The sequence below is a fragment of the Onychostoma macrolepis genome, chromosome 07, assembly GCF_012432095.1.
Source record: "Onychostoma macrolepis isolate SWU-2019 chromosome 07, ASM1243209v1, whole genome shotgun sequence".
Lineage (NCBI taxonomy): Eukaryota > Metazoa > Chordata > Actinopteri > Cypriniformes > Cyprinidae > Onychostoma > Onychostoma macrolepis.
Genome location: NC_081161.1, coordinates 43,115,441 through 43,133,448, shown reverse-complemented (window position 1 = coordinate 43,133,448; position 18,008 = coordinate 43,115,441). Strand labels below are relative to the sequence as shown.

Here is an 18,008-nt window from a genome sequence, read left to right as displayed (position 1 = left end):
GCAGGTCGTGTGGAATAAAGGAGCTCGAGCTGGTTTTAGCTGGTTTTTTTGCTGATCCAAGGTGGTCTACCTGCTCAGCCATGTACCCACCACCTGGAAGTCCATCAGATCGACCGTAAAACCCAGCTCGGGCCTGTAGAAACCGTCGGAAACCAGCTTTGTCACCATTTAGCTGCATTTTTCCACAGGGATTTTTGGCGGTTCAACATTTTAATATATAATTATATATAATTTTTATGTACTAATATTATTAATATCTTGAATTAGCTTTTATTTTTTATATTTTTAGTTTTAATTTTCATTTATAGTTTTTTTATGTAGAAATTTAACAATCAGAGACCGGTAGCAATGCAGAACACAACTGTGTAAGTTCCTGGCTGCTGTGTTGTGTTGTGTTGTGTTGTGATGTGTTTTGTGTCTGTCTCAGGAGTCCCAGCATGTCTCACGGCGTGGACGCCATCGGGCTGCAGGTGGATTACTGGCTGGCGTCTCTGGCAGAGAAGCGTCGTGAGGGCGAGAGGAGAGACACCGGTGGTAAGAACACTCTGAAGAGCGCCTTCTGGTCGCTGCAGGTCAGCCGTCTGCCAGGAGGAGGAGCCAGCGAACCGCAGGCGCCCGTCAACACTATGGCCATGACCGTGGTCACCAAAGAGAAGAACAAGAAAGGTGAGCATGCAAAATGATACGACGGACGTTCAAAGCATCCAGAAGATCCATGTTAGCTTAGAAAAAAATCTGTTTGACAAACTGTAATTTAATGTAGTAAAAATTATATTTACTGTACAGGACAGTATTTTTTTATTTGTCATGAAACACAAAAACAGTAGATGGCAAAACAAGTGAGAAGAAAATGAATTACACTCATCCAATACTGAACATAAAAAATAAATCAAATAAAAGTAAATGGAAAATTATAGATCAGGCATACTGAGTAGTAATGGTAGAATAAAAATATTTAAACAACTAAATTACAAAAGAACAGAAAATGATTAAATAAATTAAAAAATAATCCAAAAATTAAACTGTAAACTATAAAAATAACTAGTACACATTATACAATTATATATTTAAAAGGGATATATACACATTATATAACTGTATAAACTATACAGGTGCTGGTCATATAATTAGAATATCATCAAAAAGTTGATTTATTTCACTAATTCCATTCAAAAAGTGAAACTTGTATATTATATTCATTCATTACACACAGACTGATATATTTCAAATGTTTATTTCTTTTAATTTTGATGATTAGAGCTTACAGCTCAGTATCTCAAAATATTAGAATATTTACATTTGAGTTTGAATAAATGACCATCCCTACAGTATAAATTCTGGGTATCTCTTGTTCTTTGAAACCACAATAATGGAGAAGACTGCTGACTTGGCAATGATCCAGAAGACGAACATTGACACCCTCCACAAAGAGGGTAAGTCACAGAAGGTCATTACTGAAAGGTGTGGCTGTTCACAGAGTGCTGTATCAAAGCATATTAAATGCAAAGTTGACTGGAACGAAGAATTTGGGTAGGAAAAGGTGTACAAGCAACAGGGATGACCGCAAGCTTGAGAATACAGTCAAGCAAAGCCGATTCAAACACTTGGGAGAGCTTCACAAGGAGAGAACTGAAGCTGGAGTCAGTGCATCAAGAGTCACCACGCCAGACGCCTTCAGGAAAAGGGCTACCAAGCCACTTCTGAACCAGAGACAACGCCAGAAGCATCTTAACTGGGCTGTGGAGAAAAAGAACTGGACTGTTGCTCAGTGGTCCAAAGTCCTCTTTTCAGATGAAAGTAAATTTTACATTTCATTTGGAAATCAAGGTCCCAGAGTCTGAAGGAAGAGTGGAGAGGCACAGAATCCATGTTGCTTGAAGTCCAGTGTGAAGTTTCCACAGTCAGTGATGATTTGGGCTGCCATGTCATCTGCTGGTGTTGGTCCACTGTGTTTTCTGAAGTCCACAGTCAACGCAGCCATCTACCAGGAAATTTTAGAGCACTTCATGCTTCCTTCTGTTGACAAGCTTTATGGAGATGCTGATTTCATTTTCCAGCAGGACTTGGCACCTGCCCACACTGCCAAAGGTACCAAAAGCTGGTTCAACGACCATAGTGTTACTGTGCTTGATTGGCCAGCAAACACGCCTGACCTGAACCCCATAGAGAATCTATGTCAAGAGGAAGATGAGAGACACCAGACCCAACAATGCAGAAGAGCTGAAGGCCACTATCAGAGCAACCTGGGCTCTCATAACACCTGAGCAGTGCCACAGACTGATCGACTCCATGCCACGCCGCATTGCTGCAGTAATTCAGGCAAAAGGAGCCCCAACTAAGTATTGAGTGCTGTACATGCTCATACTTTTCATTTTCATACTTTTCAGTTGGCCAAGATTTCTAAAAATCCTTTCTTAGTATTGGTCTTAAGTAATATTCTAATATTTTGAGATACTGATTTTTGACTTTCATGAGCTGTAAGCTCTAATCATCAAAATTAAAAGAAATAAACATTTGAAATATATCAGTCTGTGTGTAATGAATGAATATAATATACAAGTTTCACTTTTTGAATGGAATTAGTGAAATAAATCAACTTTTTGATGATATTCTAATTATATGACCAGCACCTGTATATCATAATATATATCCAAAAAATAATAGAATTGACAGATTTACAAATAAAAATAAAATGTACACAGGTATATGAGCACTACCATTCAAAAGTTCAATATTTTTGAAAGAATTCTCTTATGCTTTGATCAAACATACAGTAAAACATATTATTAGAATTTAAAATGTCTGTTTTGTATTTTAATATATTGTGAAATGTAATTTATTTTTATGTGATCAAAGTCTTCAGTGCCACATGATCCTTTAGAAATCATTCTAATATGCTGATCTGCTGCTCAAGAAACATTTCTGATTACTATCAGTGGTTGTTCTGCCCAATATTTTTGTGGAAACTGTGATACATTTTATTTTTCAGGACTCTTTGATGAATAAAAAGTTCAAACAAACAGCACTTACCTAAAATATTTGGTGAAATTATAAATGTCTTTACTGTCACTTTTGATCAATTTAATGCATCCATGCTCAATAAAAGTAGTAAATTCCTTCAAAAAACGTACCGACCTCAAACTTTTGAAAGGTAGTGTAAATTAACTAATATATTAAACAAAGAGTCAGTACCACTTTATATACAAGTATAATATTACAATATGAATGATGTCTCTCTCGCTTTCTTTGTGCAGTTCCAACTATTTTCCTGGGGAAGAAGCCTAAAGAGCGGGAGATGGACTCCAAGAGTCAGGTGATCGAGGGCATCAGCCGGCTCATCTGCTCCGCCAAACAGCAGCAGACCATCCTGAAAGGTACCAGACCTTCATCACAGCCAGAAAACCGCTTTCTTGTCAGCTAAAGCAGAAAACAACATTTCTCTTCCTCCTTTCTCAGTCACCATCGACGGATGCGAGTGGAACGACGTGAAGTTCTTCCAGCTAGCCGCTCAGTGGCCGACTCACGTCAAGTATCTCCCGGTGGGATTGTTCGGCTACAGCAAACCACCCTCCTAGGACGGCCCACTTTCTCAACCCTGCCCCTTCAACCTGCAACCTGCAACCTACACCCCATTGCACACCACCGCCGCCACTTTCATAACGCTGGCCAATCGCAGTTGAGACGGGACTCTCATGTGACTGTCTCTGGTGGGCGGGTAGGTGGAGTTGGAAGACGTTCCATTCGGCGGCTTCGATAGACTTTATCAGCGCTAGTCACTTTTATTTATCTAAGGCCCCAGAGCCACATATGGGGGCCAAGCACAAAATTTGGATACACCACCAGTCGAAGACTATTTAACAGCATGACACCGCTTAAATCACTCTCAACAACCCCCAATATGCCCCTGTGCGTAACTGATCTCTTTCATCATTGACCTCCATAACCAGCATAACTGAGCAATGCAGTTTAACCCTTGCTAAAATCTACCATGGGAACTGTATTTGGAGATAAACTCACAGTTATTGTTACTCAAGTAAAATCAGCTTCCGGAATCTTTCTGTTACTTAGCAACTAGGGAATTTTGGCAGAAACTATGGTTGCCATGGTAGTTTTTTGTAAACAAAAATTCAAACATGAAAGGAGCGCCAATGAAAATTCCAAAATTAGCAAATTTCCCGCCTGTAGTAAGAAGGCGGAGTTAAACGCCAATTTTACATTTGGCTACGAGGTGCCCATCGGCCAACTGAGGAGTTTTTAGATTTCCTAAAAATAATTTTTTGCATAGTTTGTTTTATCCTGACCTCCAACCTGCATGTCTTAAACTACATCACCCATAATGCACTGGCAAAGTTAACATTTAATGATAGCTCAGTAGTGCACGAATAGCGTTCCCCTCCACGCACGGAAGGTTAGTAGTTCGCATTGGTTAATCTATGTTAACTAGAATAAACTATTTCAATTTAGTTTTATATTCGTGTTTAAACACACTTTTATGTGTCAGTTATTGTTTATTTTTAAAAGTGACCTTTTAGCTTAAATATGTAGCTCATCTACAGGTTTTATTTCGTTTCATAAAATATCTCCAAAGATCTCTGGCCAATCAGAATGTAAACATTACGGGAGAGAATGAGTCAGCCACCTTTATAACACGGGCAACGGCAATCTCGATTTATAAAAGAACTACGTCTTATCAATCAGCACAAGGCCTGATGTAAAGGCTGCACGAGGTTGGAGGTGAAAATGTCACCGATTAAGCCAGCAGAATTGGGGAAGGTGTAGTTTTATTGCTGTTTTTGGTTCTTGCTCGCATCTTTACAGCTGGAAACCGGTTTGGGGAGAACTTCAAGGGTTTCATCTTCATCAGTTGTCAAATGCTATGCACTTAAACTCGCCTTCATTTCTTCATATCTTCGTCCAAAGCACAAGAAGCGACCAGCTCCTCATACAGAATGCCCAATTAAAACACGATTCACAAACACTACCTTTACACACTACAAAAACATGATTTTCTTATTTTATTCTTATTTTGTATTTTGTTTTTGTCTTTTCCAGTACAAATATCTAAACAACCTTAAATCGAGAAGCACATTTACTTGAGAAGCAAAATGACTTAATTTTGGTCATTTCTCAAAAAACAGTACTTATCATCTTAAATCATTTGACTTTATCTTGATTTAAGAAGGTTTAGCTATTTGAAAATACTAGAAAACACTATAAAATACAAAATAGGACACAAATACTGCGAGAATCATTTTTTGCAGTGCAGCTTTGAACAAAATGTCCAGACTGATCTGAGATCAGTAAATCTTGAGCTACAACATCCCTTTATTTTCTAGCTGGAGCTTGTTACATTACTGCTAATGGCAGCTTTCACAGAAGTACCGTGGTTTTATTTTGTCTAGAACTTTTGTGAGATATTCTTGTGAGTGGTAGGTAATGCAACTAACAAAATGTCACTGAAATGTGGTTTTAAAATAATAACAAAAAAACTATCTATGAAATGGTGTTGTGCCACAGTGAGAGTGAAGCCAGTGTGTAGTGCGTGTCGGTTTGTGCGAGTGTGTGTGTGTTGTGGACAGTAGTGCTCACTGGTTTAATTAATCTGTGGTGTTAACTGTACGTTCTTCACGGCACAAGATTCGGCATCTTTCCACCTAGCCGACTTTTATCCATTGCTGCTTGAAATGCTGATAAATTATTAATATACAATGATTGTTACATGATTAATCTGTTGAACTCCTAATATTATTACTAATTTACTTTCAAACTGAAAGAGTGAATCTCACAAAAACCATAAAGAAAATGTCATTTCACAAAAAAAAAAAAAAAAATAGAAATAAGATTTGCTTAAAGAAAATTCAGCCAAATTTAGGAACATTTAGGATTTTGCTTTGTGACATGATTGGTATAATTTTATTAAAATAATGTGGCAAAAAAGTTTCAGTTTGAAAAAGTTTTAATTGCATACATCATGGTAGCAGTTGTTGTAATTCTGTTAATTTAGGCTGATTTCTAATACAAATATTCGCATTACAGTCATTATTACAATCATTTTAATATAATTATTATTTCGTTTTTTTGCGGTGATATATGACCTGGATGTGAGATTCACCCTAAATCTTTCTAATCGGAGTCATGTTTTCTGGAATGAAGGTATCAGTTTTTCTGTGGTTAAAAGTATTAAGAACAACACAGTATTAAAGTCACGATGGGTCAATTAGATTTTTATTTGTTCCTGCTTCTTACAGAGATGTTTAGCAATAGTATTGAAGTGTGAGTGTCTTTCGTTTGTGTACATTAAATGCATCTCTCCTTTTTTTGCCCGTATTTTTAGAAAAGAGTGAAAACATAATTTCTTTGAGTTAATGTTGGTTATCAGTACCGCACTATTAAACAAATATCCACACATTAATAATTTATCTATAGCAGATAAGTTCTTAATATGTTTTTATATAGATGTTTAAATTGCATTTTATTTTATGAATATCTTTGTGATTTTTAAAATCCTATAAGGCTCATAGAAAGATGCATACTGTGGCTGTCATGAAAGCTACAAGTAATGTCAGACAGGCTTTTAATATTTCAGTCAGCGATTGTGTCTGGAGGGTTTTCACAGTCCTGTTGAGGCTTTGATCATTTCCTCATTGGATCTGAAAATCATAAATGATTTAGAGGGTCGGCATGTTCACCAAAGCTTAGAAACCACCTAGAAAAGACCCCCTACAAATGTTGAGCATACAAAGAGAAAAACCACGCTGAATATTATTTCAAACTAATTAAAATGTCTGTACTGTTGTTACACTTGCTGTCCGTGTTTTAAGCTTGCATGATGAGCAAACGTGCAAAAACTTGCGGCATCCTTCAAACAAGCGTTTTGAGTTAAAAAACAAAACAAAAAAAAAACACAATAAATGGCAACTATTTCGGAGTCCAGGTTCAGATTTTATATGGATATGTATTGAATGGAAAAAAGGAGGGGCAAAAAAAGTATCACTGCCAAAGAGTGTCAGCTGTTACATTTTGTTTTGTTTGTTTGTGTTTTTGTATGTATGGAAAATTATTTTCAGTATTTATGGAGCAGTCTGGAATGGGAAGTACTGAATTTTCCAATCGATTCATTTCAATATGAAAAGAGAGAGTTTTCAACAACTACTAATTTCCGTTCCGTCACTCGAACATGGACTGTCTCTTTATGCGTGTGCCGTGTGGAGTCTGGTCTTTGCCTGTCCTCGTACCTCTGTATGTACCTGTGTTGATTTGTCATGTGAAAGTTCAACAACATGATGTGGATTTGAGCATTCTGATTGGTCGACTAATTATCCCAACGGCCAATCAGAGTGGCGCTCGTCTGCTACAAATACTTTTTGTCAATGTAATCTGTCGAGAGATAAAATGCCTGAATTCCACAAGCTTCGGATTCAAACCGCAGAATCGGCCAAAGTTAGCCTGCTGTGTAAAGTAAATCATTGCGTAATATTTAGTCGTGGAAGATCAAGAACCGAGCTTGTGGATGAGATAAGTATTTTTGCACATGCATTTGTTATCTTTTAGCAGTCTTCAGCTCTTTGCCTTTTTGCCTTTAGACAAAAACGCTTGTACATATCCAAAGTGCTTGTAATATGAACTCATGTTCCTTTATTGTGTTATTTTTTTATTTGACATGTTTTTGTAGTTCTGCTTTTTCATAATTGAGTTGTCAATCAATAGATGTGGTATGGACAGTGGAAGTGTTACTTGTATTCTTTTTTTATTTAATAAACACATGATTTGTAAATTCTCTTGTGTAGCTTGTGGATTTTTAGCACAACAAAATAAGCGTAACTGTTATTTGTGGAACTATTATTTGTCACTTGCATTGCTCTGCCATAGATACGTTAATATACAGATGAAATATTTTCTGATAGATTTAACACTCGTAAAAACGTCCCATTATGTGAATAGAGTAAAAAGTTCAACTAATATATATTTCCATAAATACATAGTTGATTAATCACCATAAAACTATTGTTTTGTATTACAAGTATTTTACGAGTTAATGCATTTCCCAACTATAAATTCACTCATTTGCATACTTTTTTTTTTTTTTTAAGATTTATTTCAGAATATGGCCAATTTTCTCCATATTTTAGGAATAAAATGCTATATAAAACCAACCAATGTTATAAAAACAAACCCCTTGGTAAAAAGTTTCAGAATATAGTTAGGAGAAAAACTGTAAAATTTGTTTCATGTAAATTCTGCTGAAGTGGAGATAGAAACTTATATTTACAAAGCAATATATATTGTAACTGAAATGAAATGCGCTCATTTGCATACATTTCAAGATATTGGAAATGGCCAGGTTGAAAATTCTTGCTTCGTTTTGTTAAGATATTAGAGTTAAAGGTTTTTACAGAAGGGATTTTGGATTTCAGTTTTTACCTTTCCATTATTTACAAAACAGTAAATTTTCACCATATTTTAGAAATGCAATGTTATATACCAGATAACGTGAATGTTATATAAACAAACCCCTCGGTAAAAAACCTTTAGAATATAGTTACGAGTAAAACTGTAAAATAAAGTGGAGATAGAAATTCATTTTTACAAAGCAATATGTAATGTAATTGAAATCTACAGACACAAATGGATAGTGTCATAAAACAAAATGTATATTTTGGATGTTTTCTTTCCACTGGTATGAAAGACAAATTATGGAACCAAACAGCCTGAGATACACATCTGTCTCTGTATATTTATTTTCCCCAGATGATCAATCACCATAACAAAACAAATGTTTTGTATTACAAGTTATTAAGGCAATTTAAAATGCAAATGCACTTTGCATAAATTTCAAGATATTGAGAAAGGCCAGGTTGAAAATTCTTGCTTCATTTTGTTGAGATATTAAAGGTAAAGGTTTTTACAGAAGGGATTTTGGATAGGCCTATCTGTTTATCATCTTTCCATAATTCAGAAAACAGTAAATTTTCACCAAATTTGAGAAATAAAATGTGATATGAAGTCACGTGAATGTTATATAAACAAACCCCTCGGTAAAAACCTTCAAAATATAGTTAGGAGTAAAACTGTAAAATTTGTTGCATGTACGTTCTGCTGAAGTGGAGATAGATCTCATTTTGAAAAAGCAATATATTGTAATTGGGGCGTACAGACGCAAATAGATAAAGTGTCATAAAATAAAACACCTAATAATGTGTATTTTCGATGTTCTCGTTCCACTAGTCTGAAATAAGCAAATCTTATGAAAGCAAAATAGCCCAAAAATTTAAAATAGCTCAAATGTAGCCCAAAATATTAGCATAGCGCGTCCACGCCCGGCTGGGGGGGGCGGGTGTAGTGATGTCAGCGCGCAGGGCTTTGGATTCTGGGAGCACAAACACACACATCAGCCATTTTCAGTTTGCTGTGGTCATCCTCCCTCACTCCAGCACAAAGATCCGCCAGCTATCACGTCGAAAGGGACGAGAAGGATGGACGAAGCGAAAGCGGGTGATCGCGCACACGGGCGTTTGTTTTGCTGAGCGCGTCAAAGACAAAAGCGCAGCGCTGACGCGCATCATTACAGCCGACGCGTCGCCGGGGATTCATCTGATTCACTGCTGATATCGTTTTATTGGAGCGAGTCTGGGATCCTGGACGCGTCTGAACCCATAACATCACATTGTTTGCACGCTTGAGTTCAAGAGAAGCCGGATACGAGCGGATTATAAAAGGTACTTTTCTTGCACGCATTGCAAAAATGATCTGCGCTTTAGTTATTGACATGCGTTGATCATACAATGCTGGCTGATTTAATGGGACAAAGATTAGCCTGATCTGCTAAAAACAATAGCTCATGTTTAATGTCCAAATAGCGCAAAATTTATGTATTTATGTTCATTTAAATAATTATGCCATTATAATTTGTTTTTGACAGTGTCTGAAAGCGCAAACCGGATGATGCATGACTGATTTATGATTTATGCATCTGGTGATTTTTGTCTTCATCATCCAGTCAGTGATAGTGCATTTGAATATCTCTGGGGTTATGAATCAAATATGCATGATTCATTCTCAAATGTTATTATATGAGAATACAAAATGGAGGATGAGAGGAGTTTGCATGATGGGAATAAGTGCCTGCTGATGTTTTGAGTCGGTTGCAGAAGCTTTGTTTCGTAGTGAGAGCAGGGCCTGTTTTTCGCTCAGATGAGAGGATGTTGTGATTGTCTGGAGGAGTCCACGCATGTTGTTTTGTCCTGTGGGTCACCTTGATGGGTTTTTCCAGGTTTCTCCTGATTATTCCAGACAGCTGTCAGTCACTGTGAAATCTGCACTAATCGTATGCAGGGTTATGAGCATCAGAAGGCGGTTTGTGGTCTGATCGGGTGTGTTTATAAGCTGAACATCTCGTGGTTTGATGCGGGACTCTCGCTCTCTCTCCCTCTGCTGTTGCTGCATTGCAGTCTATAGGCGTGATGAGAGAGGAATGGCGCCTCTGCTGGACGCAGGTGGAAATGCAGCTGAAATCGGTTCAGTGATGGAGGTTATGTCTGAGATGTCATATCATATAGGACCCCGGACCATAAAACCAGTCTTAAGTGTCAATTTTTCAACTCTGAACGCTGAATAAATAAGCTTTCCGTTGATGTATGGAATCTGAGCTTGCAAAAAAATCAAAATATTGAGAAAATCGCCTTTAAAGTTGTCCAAATTAAGTTCTTAGCAAAGCATATTACTAATCAAAAATTAAGTTTTGATATATTTGTGGTAAGCAATTTACAAAATATCTTCATGGAACATGATCTTTACTTAATATCCTAATTATTTTTGGCATAAAATAAAAATTGATCATTTTGACCCATACAGACAGTGAGCTGATCATAGCCTGTGTTTGATCAATTTAGCCTTCTCAAATCATCACGATTTGCCTAAAGTAAAATCTATAGATATAAACGGTTCAAGCATATCACAATGTTAGTTTAAATCTTTGAACTATATAAATGTGCACTAGGTGCATGTCTAATCGTTTGTGTGAAGAGTGGAAGCATTCACAATATCAACAAAATGTTGTGCTTTTATAAAATAAATAGAAAAACAGAGGATGCGCTTGCTGTCTCGTCTTGAGTAGGAGCGCTTCACAATGATGAACCAAAACTCAATGAATTGAGTCACAAATATGATAAATATATCTATAGAAAGCTTTAAATTACTACTTTAAAACGAAATAATTCAAATCGAAAACAAAAACTATTTCATTATGTAATCCGTAAAGATGCATTTCTCTCTAAAGGCACGTTCAATGAGGAGTCATTTTTCATCACCGTCTAAAATATAAAAATAAAGAAAAGCCTAAAACGGGCACAATTATATTTTTTTTCTGATATTTATGTTGCTCTGCTCTGAATTTCTTACAACTTTTAGGATTTTCTGCAACGAAATTTTGTCTGATGTGTGAATTATTTATTAGCCTATTTTTTTAATCCATGCAGCAAATGCTTTAAATTACTTTATTGCATTCCAGATGATTTTAAAGAACTTTTCACTATAAATTTTACGGGTAGCTTGAATGTAAAACATAGTCAAGAATTCATTGTATTCCCATTTGTAAAATAGGCTACAAATTAATTGTTGTAGTCTAACCCGATCTCATGAAAGTACGTGTAGCACGATTTTCTCTTTCTATTTGACGTAATGTTTATAAGCAGAAATTGACTTTGGCATGCAAAAGACTGATTCATTATTAATGGCATATGCTGGTACAGTCGACAGAAACACGGGACACATGGGCCTAATTTACTGCTGAAATGCTTGCGGGGGAAATCTCAGGTCAGTCTGAGCGCTCATGGTACGCACAGTGCGTGCAGCCCTACACCTGCATGGATATATGGAGCAGTTAATCAGCTGTTTCTGTAATGGTTTATTATTTGCTGCATTAGTAAACTCTGCTGTGGTCCCTGATGATTGTCGCTGATTCACAGGGGTGTCTGCTGTTGTCCATCACTTCAGATGTTTTTGGGCAGCAGAGCAGGACTCTTTGTCAGGTCAGCACTTGTTGTCAGTGTTGCCAGATTGGCTGTTTTTGGGTGTGAGGTGCAGTAATGAATCATGATGGACTTCAGGGTCCAATGGAGTCATTAGGACTAAACTCACCCGTCATTTTGCAGCGTTTTACAGCCAGTGTTATTTTAGTATCATTGAGACTGTAAAAAAAATATATATATATATTTAATTACTTTTTAATTTAGTTAGTCTTTTTGTTGTTTAGTTTTTGGTTTTTATTTAAGGTTTAGTTATTTGTGTTAATAATAATAATAATAATTATTATTATTATTATTATTTTAAAATGTCTAATAGTTTTTATACATTTTATTTCATTTAATTTTTTTAAAATATCTGTATAGTTTTTATAAAGTATTTCAATTTTTATTTTCCGTGCTTGTCATTTTTGCTAGTTGCTTTTTTAAAATGTCTATTGTTTTTATTTATTTATTTTTTGGTCATTTTTATTAGTTTATTATTTATATTTGGCAACTTGCTGAAATAAAATAAAATTCATTTTTTATATTTCATTCTGTTTCAGGTAATGTATTATTTCAGTTAACAAAACTGATTTAGGTTTAAATTTAGTTAAAATGTTAGTAATTTTGCTGTTTTTTTTAACCATTTTTATTAGTTTTTTTTTTTTTTTTTTTTTAACGTTTTTTTTTTTTCATTTCAGTTATAGTTATTTTTATTACAAGTTAAACTAAATGAAATTGAGCAATGTTGCTTTGACAACTAACTTGGCAACTTTTATTACATTTTGTTATTCATTAAAATATTAAATATTTCTACAAAATAAATGTAAAATATAAATGTAGCCGTGTACTATTTTGTTTATGCCTTTAGTTACAATTAGAGCCGTGTAAGATGAGGATTTGTAAGGCATGAGTTTGTAATGGTACCCTGCGGTCCGTTCTCAGCGAGCGGCGCGTCCTGCGGGTGATGTCCACCATGGTGTACCCACGAGAAGAGACGCTGGAGCGTCTGACGCAGGACGAGATCGTGCTCAACACCAAAGCGGTGATGCAGGGTTTGGAGACACTGCGAGGGGAACACACTCAGCTCCTCAACTCTATCCTGGACTGCACTCAGCCGCCCGTTGCGCAGGAGAAATCCAGCCTGCTCCGCAAGAGCCTGGAGGACATCGAGCTGGGGCTGGGAGAGGCGCAGGTATCTGAACCACACCGAAGTCAGAGACTCAGTTTGAGCTCAGAAAGGCTGAAATATCCAGATCCAGGGCTTACAGAAAAATCCTACACACCATAGCAGAGCGTAATTTGGAAACTTCTAGAAAGGAATGGAAGAGCTCTAGAAAATTGCCTGGAAATTAATTAGTCACATTTAAGCTTGCCAAGTCAGGCCAGTAGTTTTTGCTTGTGCTGCTAACATTTTCACTAGCCTGCCACAAAAAAATAAAAAATAAATAAAAATTATAAATATGTGTGAATCATTTTAGAAAATTAAATGTATAATTTAGTTTTTATGGTGACTTTATTTACATTTAAAATGCTGTTTTTTGTTTTAAATGTGTAATTTAATATGCATTTTAAAGATTTAAAAAATATATTTAATATTAAATATTTTCCAAACATTTAATGCAAAAAAGTTAATGGTTTTTGTTTGTTTGTTTTTAAGTTATTTGCAATTAATAAGCTAAATTTCCAATAATAAGTTTTACAATTATTTAAAATAACATCCATGCAATTTTCAATCCATTCTTTACTAACTCAAATCAGTTGCATATGTCATGTTATGTAAATGTAACTTTTACATTTTTTAAACAAAGAAAATTTGCAATAATAGCTAGAACATATATATAGTTATAATATTTACAATTTACAATCTCTTCTGTTCACCAAGGCTGCATTTATTTGATCAAAATACAGTAAAAAGAAATATCATGAAATATTACAATTTAAAATAACTTTTTTGTGTGTGTATATATATATATATATATATATATATATATATATATATATATATATATATATATATATATATATATATATATATATATATATATATATATATATATATATATATATATATATATATATATGAGTAAAATGACATTTATTTCTGTGAAAGCTGAATTTTCAGTATCATTGCTCCAGTCTTCAGTGTCACATGATCCTTCAGAAATCACTCTAATATGCTGATTTGCTGCTCAAGAAACATTTCTGATTATTATCAATGTAGAAAACAGTGTTGTTTTGCTTCATATTTTTGAGGATTCTTTGATTAGTAGAAAGTTGAAAAGAACAGCATTTATTTAAAGTATAAATCATCTCGTCTTGACTGTCACTTTTGATCAATTTAATGCAACCTTGCTGAATAAAAGTATTAATTTCTTACTGATGCATTCTAACAAGATCATCTCAAGTCAGTCGTGTACGTTCTGAACTTTGCTTTCAGGTGATCATCGCTCTGTCGGGTCACCTGAGCGCGGTGGAGTCTGAGAAGCAGAAGCTGCGTGCTCAGGTGCGTCGTCTCTGTCAGGAGAACCAGTGGCTGCGGGACGAGCTGGCCAGCACTCAGCACAAGCTGCAGAAGAGCGAGCAGAGCGTCGCACAGCTGGAGGAGGAGAAGAAACACCTGGAGTTCATGAACCAGATCCGCAAGCTGGACGAGGACACCTCGCCCTCCGAGGAGAAGGCTGGAGAGAAGGAGAAGGACAATCTGGACGACCTGTTTCCAAACGACGACGACCAGGGACCAGGTGAGAGACACCGTAGTCCGTAGTCATAGTCTTTTTAAATGGAGTAGTTTATTAAAGCTTTAGTCAAAATCTTAATATTTGTATGTTTTTTTGTTGAGTATCGTATTTGATCCATCGGGCTTTTATCGCTCATATAGTATGATATAGTGAGAATATGAAGGAAAAACATGTCAATTTTATTCAGAGGCCCAAAATGAGTAAAAATATGCAATTTGGTGCAGATGCTGACAAAAACTATGAAATTCTGGTCTAAATTTTGTTTATTAAAATAATCATTATTTTAATTTAATGATTATTTTAATAAACAAAAAATGTTTCATATGTTTTATTAAACTAATATATAATACAATATTAAATTAAATGTGTTTTTGAATAAATTTGTTTTTATTTAATATAATTATTTGTTTTAATATAATATAATAGTGTATGTATATATGTATGTGTGTGTATGTATAATATATAAAGTGTGTGTGATAAATCGGTTTAGTACTTTTAAAACCGTTAAATCATGATTATTTTAATAAACACAAATGTTTAATGTTTTATTAAAAAAAATATATATGTATAAAAATAGTTTAAATGTACAACAAAAAAAAGTCTAATTTTAATACATAAAAACTTCATCTTTATTAAAATCACTGAATGTAATTACTAAAAATAATGCATAGATAATCAAGTAAACCTAAGTTGCTTCTGTCCAGTAAGTGTTCATCTTGAAATAGTATAAACAAAAAAAATGACAAAATAGTTATTCTTACGTTTACTTTAAAAATCAATAAAGGTTCTGTCAAAGAACCATGAGCAGAAAGTGGACATTGGTACTTTTACTTCCTAAACTATCAATCAGACAACAGAAGGCATATAGTAGAGTGTTTAACAGGTTTTTCAGTGGAGTTTTGATCATTTAGAGGCTTTAGGAAGTCATGTATCAGATATTTTATAAGGTTAAGCTACTTAATTTGTATCTCGTCTCTCCAGCTCAGCCCAGCGGTGAAGTGGCGGCGCAGCAGGGAGGCTACGAGATCCCGGCCCGTCTGCGAACGCTTCATAACCTGGTGATCCAGTATGCGTCTCAGGGCCGCTACGAGGTGGCTGTGCCGCTCTGCAAGCAGGCTCTGGAGGACCTGGAGAAAACCTCCGGACACGACCATCCAGACGTGGCCACCATGCTCAACATCCTCGCCCTGGTCTACAGGTCAGAGATCAGTGCAGCCTGCTTTTGAAAATATTAGCCATGCACTGAAACTTTTTACCAAAATCTAAATTTCATTTAGCCAAAAAATGAAAGCATGAAAGCAAAGAGCATGCACGCCAAACAGACAGAGCACAATGAAATAGGAGCGCAATAATTCTGACTAAAATATAGATTTCGCTGAAATATTTGTAGTTGGACATACATAGAATTTTAAACCTACAAGTAAGTGTATTTTTATGATAGCACTAACTGTAATGGGTAATCAAAATAGCCTTATACAAGTCTGTGCTTTTGTTCTTATTTGTTTTCATTTTTAGTTTGGTGAATGTAACTTCTGCTTTAAAAGCATTATTTTTCTTTTTAGATTGTAATGTTACAATGTTAGAATGAAATTAGATTTTGACCCTTTTTGCACATAATATATAGGCTTACATTGTTACATTCACTTTATTAGTTTTCATAGCCTTTAATATGTATTGTTTAGTTGGACAACATTGGGCAGAATGAAAATTATATATATTAAATACAGATTAAAAAAAAAAAAAAATCCACATACCAAAACAAAAATACCAAGATATACACCGTTTATTGCAAATTGGCCAAAAAATACCGAGATATGAGTTTTTGCCCATATCGCCCCACCCTAGTTTGGTGCATTACAAGAAACTATGTCATGTGTGGCCACACCAACCCGATTCCCGCGTCTTGTTCCAGGGATCAGAATAAGTATAAGGAGGCGGCTCACCTGCTGAACGATGCTCTGGCCATCAGAGAGAAGACTCTGGGGAAAGATCACCCTGCCGTGGCCGCGACCCTCAACAACCTGGCCGTGTTGTACGGCAAACGCGGGAAACACAAGGAGGCAGAGCCGCTCTGCAAGAGAGCGCTGGAGATCCGAGAGAAGGTGGAGAACCTGCACCTGTCAAACAGATGATTTGCATTGAACTACTGTTGCTCTAGTGTAACCGGTGTTGTTATATGATTATATATGTGACCCTGGAGCACAAAACCAGTCATAAGTAGCACGGGTATATTTGTAGCAATAGCCAACAATACACTGTATGGGACAAACTTATCGATTTATCTTTTATGCCAAAAATCATAAGGATATTAAATAAAGATCATGTTCCATGAAGATATTTTGTAAATTTCCTACCGTAAATATATCAAAACTTGATTTTTGATTAGTAATATGTGACCCTGGACCACAAAAACAGTCATTAGGGTCAATTTTTTAAAATTGAGATTTATACATCATCTGAAAGCTGAATAAATAAGCTTTACGTTGATGTATGGTTTGTTAGGATAGGAAAATCTGGAATCTGAGGGTGCAAAAAAAATCTAAATATTGAGAAAATTGCCTTTAAAGTTGTCCAAATTAAGTTTTGATATATTTACGGTAGGAAATTTACAAAATATCTTCATGGAACATGATCTTTACTTAATATCCTAATGGTTTTTGGCATAGAAGAAAAATCTATAATTTTGACCCATACAATGTATTGTTGGCTATTGCTATAAATATACCCCAGCGACTTAAGACTGGTTTTGTGCTCCAGGGTCACACATGCATTACTAAGAACTTTATCTGGATAACTTTATTTTTCTCAATATTTTGATTTTGTTCGTTTTTTTGCACCCTCAGATTCCAGATTTTCATATAGTTGTATCTCAGCTAAATATTGTCCTATCCTAACTAATGGAAGGCTTATTTATCCAGCTTCCAAATGATGTATAAATCTCAATTTCACAAAAATTGACCCTTATGAGGTTTTGAGGTCCAGGGTCACATATGTGCATGTGTGTTTGCAGGTTCTGGGTAAATTCCACCCTGACGTGGCGAAGCAGCTCAATAATCTGGCCCTGCTGTGTCAGAATCAGGGGAAGTATGAGGAAGTGGAGTATTATTACCGCAGGGCACTCGAAATCTATGAGAACAAACTGGGCGCCGACGACCCCAATGTGGCCAAGACCAAAAACAACCTGGTGAGGCCGGATCCACTCAACTACAACTGATACAGCAGTGTTTTAAACTCTTTTCTGTGCTGAAAATCTTTACCTAATTTG

General features: G+C 35.6%; 2 protein-coding genes across 2 annotated transcripts in view; both read left to right on the top strand.

Annotated features, from left to right (window-relative positions):
- Positions 1–7,777, top strand: part of LOC131544792 (phosphofurin acidic cluster sorting protein 1-like) — a 59,442-nt gene extending 51,665 nt beyond the window's left edge. Inside the window, 3 exon segments of the mRNA XM_058783253.1 lie at positions 428–666; positions 3,255–3,374; positions 3,457–7,777. Of these exon segments, the coding sequence (XP_058639236.1) occupies positions 428–666; positions 3,255–3,374; positions 3,457–3,575 (478 nt within the window). The 3' untranslated portion in view covers positions 3,576–7,777.
- Positions 7,778–9,353: 1,576 nt separating this feature from the next.
- The window catches only part of klc2 (kinesin light chain 2), a 16,044-nt gene continuing 7,389 nt past the window's right edge, over positions 9,354–18,008 (top strand). The window contains exons 1-6 of the mRNA XM_058783271.1: positions 9,354–9,716; positions 12,948–13,197; positions 14,443–14,746; positions 15,725–15,941; positions 16,656–16,845; positions 17,754–17,927. Of these exons, the coding sequence (XP_058639254.1) occupies positions 12,970–13,197; positions 14,443–14,746; positions 15,725–15,941; positions 16,656–16,845; positions 17,754–17,927 (1,113 nt within the window). The 5' untranslated portion in view covers positions 9,354–9,716; positions 12,948–12,969. The remainder of the gene's footprint in view (positions 9,717–12,947; positions 13,198–14,442; positions 14,747–15,724; positions 15,942–16,655; positions 16,846–17,753; positions 17,928–18,008) is intronic.